The sequence below is a fragment of the Etheostoma spectabile genome, chromosome 16 (assembly GCF_008692095.1).
Source record: "Etheostoma spectabile isolate EspeVRDwgs_2016 chromosome 16, UIUC_Espe_1.0, whole genome shotgun sequence".
Classification (NCBI taxonomy): domain Eukaryota; kingdom Metazoa; phylum Chordata; class Actinopteri; order Perciformes; family Percidae; genus Etheostoma; species Etheostoma spectabile.
Window position 1 is genome coordinate 13846693 of NC_045748.1, and position 8517 is coordinate 13855209.

The window sequence follows — 8517 nt, forward strand, 5'->3', positions numbered from 1 at the left end:
TTTAACCTCACTGGCTGATTTATTTCTTATTCCTTGTCATCAATATGTATTGATTCTGAAACCACTTTAACTTGAGAAAGTGTTTTGTCTTCACTGGTGATGATTGGTGGTTGTTAAACCGCTCCCCCTTCTCGTGATTGGCTGTAATTATCTATTTTTATTGATTCTGAAGTCACATTGACACAAACGATGCCTTATTGGATTAACAACAGAAAGTGCTATTGATCGTGTAATTGAAGCCTTTCCTCTTCCATCACTGCCTGTTTTTCATTTCCTACAAATAACTGTCATGTCATGTCATGAAAATTGAATTTTTTAAAACCTAACAGCGAGGATGGAGGCATGATGTGTTGCCTCCATCCTTGCAGTTTTTTTGAGTTTGGTTTCTAAATAGCTTGCAGTCTATTAAAAGGAAAAGAGACACAACAATGTGTCTGTAAAGCAAATAGCATTATTTATTGTACCATGAAATACATGAGATGATGAATGAAGAAAACGCAGTTTAGACTTAATTGAAATAATATTAAACAATGCTTTTTTCTGTTAAATAAGTGATAACTTTAACTAATTACTTTAACACATCACTGCATAATACATTACAGAAAGCAGCCAAAAACATAATTTTGGGGTGACAAAATGTACTGTAGTGCCTTAACCAATTATTGCAGGTCAGATAAAAACACTGACTAATCCGACCATAGATGTCACCGTGAGAATGCACTGTAGATGTACAGAAGGGCCTCGCAGAGAAGATAAAAGAGGGCTGTTGGTTGAGTAGATATTAGACGATCAGTTGAAATGCTCCGAATGACGCCAGAGGCCCTTCGCAAGCAAAATCACCCACTCAAGTCCTTAGCCCTCCCAACCCCCAGAAGGGCTCAGGATGTACTTCACACACGATTACGCTCAAAAACAAGGTGGCAACCAAGCGTGCAACCTGTCAGTTTTCCCCATGCACTCACCCAGAGCTGGTAGAGAATGACAGCAAAGAGGTTTTTTTTCTGAAAACAAATTGATTTCCAAGAGTAAAACTGGTGCTAGGCATTCTACAATGGCATGTGTTGTTTACATTTTTCATATTTTCAGATTAAGGGTCATGCCAAGACTGCCTGTTTTTATATGTCAAAAGTACCACTGTTTCCTTTAGCCCGTTTTGGAGGTTGGGAGGCGAGTATGTCTCCTGGTGACTGGATCTTTGAAGTCTTGTAATGTGCTGTAATGAGCCAGAGATGAGAGGGTGGGTAATTACACACAGCCTCCTGCAGCGCTTCATGTGGGCTCAACAAGCCTCTACCCCTCTGCCTTGCCTTATAAACACACACACACAGCCTGAAACAGGCAGAATATTTCTAAATATGCATAAAAATAAATACTAATTCAGCTTCCACCACAACACACTTGCACAAACAGAAATCCATCCCTGTGTTTACAACATTGATGGAAGAGAGATGGCTGAGACATTAATAATAAAGCTGACTCCCCTCACCTCTCTAACATCCAACCTCTGCCCACCCACTAGAGAAATTCCTGGGTCATCAAATCTTCAGCTACGGCCAGCTCCTCTCCATCACCTTCACCTCTGAGACCGCTGAGCTGCTTCCTGACCACGTCACCTTGCTACTCCAAGGCTCTGGAGTCACCCTGTCTGCTGACCTTTCACCCCAACCAGTGCTTGACCTTGACTCTGGGCTCACATCGCAGCACTCCTTCATTGTCAGGTACAAGAATGCAGGCGATCAGTTTGCTTGTTTAGTCTGTGCACATGCTTCTTTCATTTTCTCTAGAAAATACCAAAGCATTGGCCTGAATGTGTGCATAAGAATGGATGAATGTTTGTTTTTCTCTGCATCTATGCAACGTCCTATATATATAGAGAGAGAGAGAGAGAGAGAGAGAGAGAGAGAGAGAGAGACCACAGAGTACAGACTGTCCAGGACACACATGTACTGACTACAGCTCACCTACGTTGACTGTGCTGTCATGGTCCCAGCAGAATTTTGGGATATGAATGTAGTAATGAGCTAGCTCCCCCATGTGCTGGCTGTCATATACAGAGGAGCCGCATTACATTTCCATTTTTATATTTTAGCAAATGGTCTCACCTAGAGTGACTTGAAATGTGTGCAGCAGTGGAATGACACAAACGTACCAAAAAAATGGTACTCAGGGGAAGGAAAAGTCAAATTTACATTCAACTGACGCTTTTTTGTGACCCTAAAATAAGTATGGAAAAGAGGTGAACAATGGACAGCAAATTAAAACGAGACTAAGAGTCTACAGTCTACATTGGCATAGTGGGGATTTGAGCTAAATGCTACAGGCAGCATGTTAACATGCTCACAATGGCATGATAACATGGTGATGTTAAGCAGGTATTATGTACACCATCTTAGGTTTAATATGTTGGCATGCTAACAATTGCAAATTTTGACAAAACACACAGCTGAGGCTAATGGGGAAAAGTATTGGACACATTGAAATTTTAATCTGATGATCCCACTGGAGGAAAAATGAAGGGATCACCTAAGTTATTGCAATTCATCCTAAGTGGAAAGTGAACGTGTGTTTCATTGCAATCAAATCCAATAGTTTTTGAGACATTTCACTCACAAACTTTTTACTGGCTAAGAGAAGACTTTGACTTGCTTGTAGTGCAAAGAATCACCAAAGCCTGCAGGAATCATTCTTACGATACCAAATTTCATGGTCATCCAGTGTTGTTGACATATTTCCATCTGTACCAGAAGAGGTCGACCGATATGACGCCCATCCCTAGAGTCAGTGTGCTGGCATGGCTGAAAACATGTAATAATAAGAAAGAAGGGGTTCCTATTTGAAAGATCACATCAAACCAAAAATATAGAAAAGTTTCTCTAATATATCGAGTGAAGACAGGGGTATATAAGGCACTTCAACAGATACAGCTAGTAGGAGTCTGGACTGGGGAGGTCACTCCCCTAGTCAGAGAAGGGGGTCCGGATGGAAGGATGCTCAGGTCTTGGCAGGAAAAGGAGAACTTAGTGGATCATAGCAACAGCATGCAGAGCACTTGATGGACTATAGGGTTGGTCCATGGCCTGGGGGTACAGGTATGTGGGCTGTGGTCCCTTTGCAGCCTGATAAAAAGTATAAATTATAAATGATATGCTAACACAGGGCCTTAAATTGGATGCACGCAGCCACAGAAAAGTAGTGTATGAAATGTAACAGTATTGATCTGGATGAGGACAACACGGCCAATGAAAAACAATAAAAAAGTAGAATATAAATAATAATATATGAAAAGGGGGGCATTTAAACATTAGGGACGTAAACAAAACTGACAAAATTGATTTATTATACTTAAGTGTGAGGTTCAAATACAGTTCATGCTTTATTAATTGATTTGTTTAGGTTCATGGTTAGAATATGATGTATTTATAAATGTTTTGACAGCTTAACTTGATAACTTGATTTATAAACATATACATAGGATTAAAAGAAATGTAACACTCTACCCACTTTGGTTAAAGGCACAGTCAACTTGAAATAAATGTACTGTAAACAGATAAAGTGAAACTAATGAAATATCAATGCAATATATGTCGCCCTGTCCATATAGTATCTGGGTATGTAAACAGTATATTTCTTTTACAGTTTTGCAATAAAAAGCTATACACCTTATAAAATGTAACATAATTTGCAGTTTTCAATGTGTACATGTAGGAACAGAAAAATGTCAGCCTCATCAAGGGAATAGTATGTGTCAATGTGCTCTTCAGGCTGTACAGACATCATGGGGCAGATGTGGCTCAAGCGGTAGAGCGGTTGCCTACCAATTGGAGGTTGGTAGATCGATCCCTGCAGACCTATGTCCAAGTGCCCTTGGGAAAGACACTCCCAACGCTGTGCCATCAGAGTGTTAATGTGTGTGAATGTTTATCTGATGAGCAGGTGGCGCCTTGTATGGCAGCCTGCGCCACAGTAGATGTGTGTGGGTGGTGAATGGTTCCTGTGGTAGTTAGGACTAGAAAGTGCTATTATAAATACAGTCCAGTTACATTTACCTCTGCATACACGTGCTTTGCATGCATAGCTGCATCCCACCTGCCAGGATTTGGCTCAGGGATTTGCTATGTTAAGTTTGTATTAAATATTTTGTCCATATTTTTATCCTTGAAAATCTGAGTGAAACATTTGTGACCTACCACAGCACTTTGCCGTTAACAGTTGCAGTTTTAAATGAGTGGTTTCACTCACTCCAGTATAATACATACTGAAGCCTCCCACACCAGTCATGTGTCTTGTATAAGCACACTTGTTCTATAGTAATTAGATCACATTAATACTATGGTAGCATATGTACAGAAAAATATACATAAACATCTAATCTCATAGCAATTTCATAAGAATCTTTTTAACAGTACCTTGAGACAACCCTAACGATACTTACTAGTGTTTAGAGCCTTCAGGTAAGTAAAGGTTTTATTATAATATACAGGATCTTTTTGAATACTGCAGCAATCAGAGGTTGGATATTGTGAACGATTGTGAAGATAGCAGCAATCAAAATCAAGCTGTGACACAGTTCTTGTCACACAACTGATAGTGTTTACATTACTTGTAGCTGTCAGTCTGCTGTTTTTGTTTTCTTGGTGTCTACTGTTGGATTATATTAAATTGTACTTGTGTGAGTTGTAATAGTTTGTTTGTCTTGTAGACAGTTGATTAAATAAGTAAAATAAATTGACTTAATTAGCATTTCTATTTGGAAACTGAGACTTAAGCAGATTGAGTTGTCTTGTGTCTGCATGCATTTTGTGTTTACTGCATCATGGCCCTGAGTTTATTTGTGTCACTGTCTAAACGAATGCCTGTTGAGACATTTTAAATTTTTTTAAGTTTTTTGTTGATTTACCTTATTCCAAGCTAACCCAAGATGCAGTTAGGATAAATGATAGGTTTACATTTACAACAATTACAGCCACCAATAACTATTTTGGTATACATACTGTATTTGCATGTGTAAACTGTTCAGATTCAAAAACGTGAACCTGTGCTGAGGTATTGTCTTTGGCCCAGTGACAAACTTAGCCTTTTGCTTCAAGATGTTCATAGTTTCTGCCTCAACAGCATACCATACAGGCGGACAGTGCTCGAACATGTAGTTCCTTCCTAAAGGGAACAGCCTACTCTCATCATCTGTGTTGTCAGACCAGTCGAATTTGTTGTTGATATTGTTCCATTACCATGTTCTTTGCTTAAAATCCTCTACCAGCTCTTTCATCTCACATGACACTTTGCTTGCTTCTCCTTGAAATAATTTCCTCTCTAAGACCCTCTGCGTGCCTTTTTCTTTCTTGCCCTTCCTGGTAAAGTGGTCAATCCGGAGGTGAAGGGGCAGGCTCAAGAGGTGATCCCAGGTGTTCCGGCCTGTTGGGAAGCGGGAGTGTAAACGGTCACATTGTTTTGAAGAGATCTCATTAGGCCCATCAACTTGAGGGAGAGGGTGCAGCTGGCCCGGTCTCCACGTTCCACCTGCTAAAAACAGACTTAAGTCATTCACTCTATTTTTGTTCTCGTCCACCAATTGGCCTGGTGTCTTGTAGCCAGTAATCCTTCTCATCCCACTCAGCACCTCCTTCACACTGTTTTGTTGCAATTTGTCTTCAATTCTGCCCCTGTTCTTTTTTTAATTCTTCTCCTCAGCACCAGCCAAGCAATATCCTCCCTGTAGCCTGCCCTGGAAGCCATCTTCTTCCCTAAGAAGGGATTTCATTTTCTTTGTTTTCCAGGGTTTGTTTAGAGAGAACTGCCATGAAAAGCAAACTGTTTAAAGGCATTGAAGGGTCCACATGGAAATTGACATGTTATGCAGACAGGGAGCCGTGCATTGTCCTCTCTGTGTGCTCCACAGGGAGGTATGTTCCAGTCTATTAGCTCAAAACAGTCCTGTAGAGCCTCCACGTACTTCTGGGATCACACTCTCACAGTCTTGATAACAATGGGCCATTGGCTGTTGGCTGCTGCTGAAAGGTTTAAAATAAAACATTAATATGTAAAATTGTAAATAAGTTGAAGAGAAGGTGTAGAAGGCTACAGTATTCTGAGTATGTTGTACTTTTCTAGGTGGGGAGCTGCACTAGATCAGATTGGAGATGATTAAAGCTTGCGCACTGAGCTTGCCAGAATCATCGGCGACGACAGGTCGGATTTGATGGATGCTGGAAAGTGTAAACCTGCAGGATGGTGTTGTGGTTGCAATGACGGGCTCAGTCAGCAGTTGTTTGTCTAGAATCACACTACGATTGTTGGCAGTTTGAGCAGGAGTCAATATACTTGTGCTGTTGGCTGTGGTGGTCGGGAAACAAGATTTGACAAAGGACAAGTCAGTCTTGTTGAAATTAGTTTTAGTGTGGTGGGTTCTTTAGAAGAGATGGCCACTTCCACTGGAGTATCAGGTAATGGGATAGAGAGACTGTGGGATAGAGTGTATTACTGGCAAAGTGATGATAGTATGATGGAATAAACCTGTCTCCATTTTTTTTAACCTTTATTTAACCAGGCAGAACAGATTCTTATTTGCAACAACGGCCTGTTTAAATGCAAAACCTTTTGAGGGAAGGGGTTAGTGGACTAAAAAAGAAATGTAACAAATTTAAAAAAGACTGCAGCACACATCCAAACATTTCCAACACAACTAACATTAACATTCAATCACAACAAGCATTACATGTGACAGAAAGCATTACATAAATGACAAGCAATCTAGCAAGCATCGGGCAGGTATCAGCAGACAACAGCATCAGCCATCAGGCAATACAACAGAACAATAAATTAGAGTAGCATACACAAGCAGTGATACCTAACAGGCAAATAAAAACAGCAGCAGCAACATTAGAAGGATCTGCCTTGGACAACAGTAAGCAGCAGACAGACAAAGGTAAACAGCTGCATATATCAGTGAGAATCCCCATAATAAAGTCATTAAACGCTGACTTGGGGATAAAATTGTCCAGTTTTGAGTGTTTTTGCAGAAGACCGGGTTTAGTGTGGAATATATTGATTGACTATGTACATTAAGCTGCTGTATTTTATATGTATGTAGATACTTTGCTGTATGCAAACTGTCTGACAAGGACTGTCTGATTTCAACTGCTTCTCAAAATGTTGCAAACAAATGCAGTTTGAATTCAGAGACACATATTTGCTTGCTCCAGGATCCAGCTTCTGAACTGGGACACAGCTTGTATAGTTCTGTCCCCTCTAATATTTCCATTTCTTTTTCTGGTGTATGAGCGCTAGTAATGAGTTTCCCCTTAGCACCAAGAGCCCTGGCTAAAGAAGCGCTTTGGTTCCTTTTCTGTTATGCATTGAAGCTTGGGGCACAGAGACTGCCATTAAGTCTCTGGAGAAGTTCTCCACATAGCTCATTAAACTTCTCAGATACATGCACAGATGTACTTCACGACATGCTCTGTATTATTCCCTCACTTTCTCTGTCGCTTTATGCCTCTCTCACACGCACTCCACATTTCTGTTGAGTGACAGCGTCTGCGTTCATAGCTGGTAAATATGTTAACCTGTTAAGTGGTTATGTGTTCCCACCTGGTGCAAAGATCATTTCAAAATCAGAGGAAGGAAAAATATATGGAAGCGTGGGGATTCAAGTGCTGGGGATTGATGAGAGGAGGAGGTGAATGGCTTATATAAGGTAGCATCCACTCTTCTCTCTGATGTTCCCTCTGTTCACTTTCTGTTCCCTTAAACGCAGTAGGCGGGGTGGTTTTATTGCCTTGCTTGTAGCTGCATGTGTATGTCTGCAGCATGTAAGCATAATATTTATGCCATAAGAAACCCCTCAGATGTTCAGTCACTTTTTGTAATCAACTGATAAAGGTTCAACACACAGTGATCAGCTGTTCACTGTTTACACTGGCAAAAGAAGTGTTTCAAGAAACTGCTCAAACCAATGCCTTTAAAAGGTATGAACCAATTTGCAGGAGTCAGCAGAGCTCTAGTAGTAGTGCAGGCTTGTGGTCCATCTGGCAATAAGTTCATTTCTGTCATGTTTTCAAAATTCACTGACTTTGATCATAGATCAGGGCCAACTAAATATATAACAGCAGGCTTATTTAAAATAAGAAGAAGAAGAATGTGCCTATAATTCAAATGTGATGTATCAACCGCTACAGTCACAGACTAAAAACTCAGTTCTAGTATTATTTGAATTTACAATTTCAGGCTAACCAGAGCTGTTTGAATATTTGAAATGAACAATTGCGTTCCAGATATATGGATTATGTAGTGGATATGTAGACTTTAGATTCACCTCAAATGTTCCTGTTACAAAATGGGTTTCTTTTAAATTCTGAAGGTGTCAAATGTGATAACTCATTCCAGAACATTAATCCATCTAATCATTAAAGGTCCCATGGCATGAAAACTTACTTTATGAGGGTTTCCCCCAGCCTGCCTATGGTCCCCCAGCGGCTAGAAATGGCAATAGGTGTAAACCGAGCCCTGGGTATCCTGCTC

At 40.3% G+C, this 8517-nt stretch overlaps 1 protein-coding gene across 1 annotated transcript in view; it reads left to right on the forward strand.

Moving 5' to 3' along the window:
- The window catches only part of lamc3 (laminin, gamma 3), a 98990-nt gene that overhangs the window by 56043 nt on the left and 34430 nt on the right, over positions 1-8517 (forward strand). The window contains exon 10 of the mRNA XM_032539737.1: positions 1520-1718. Coding sequence (XP_032395628.1) covers positions 1520-1718 — 199 coding nt within the window. The remainder of the gene's footprint in view (positions 1-1519; positions 1719-8517) is intronic.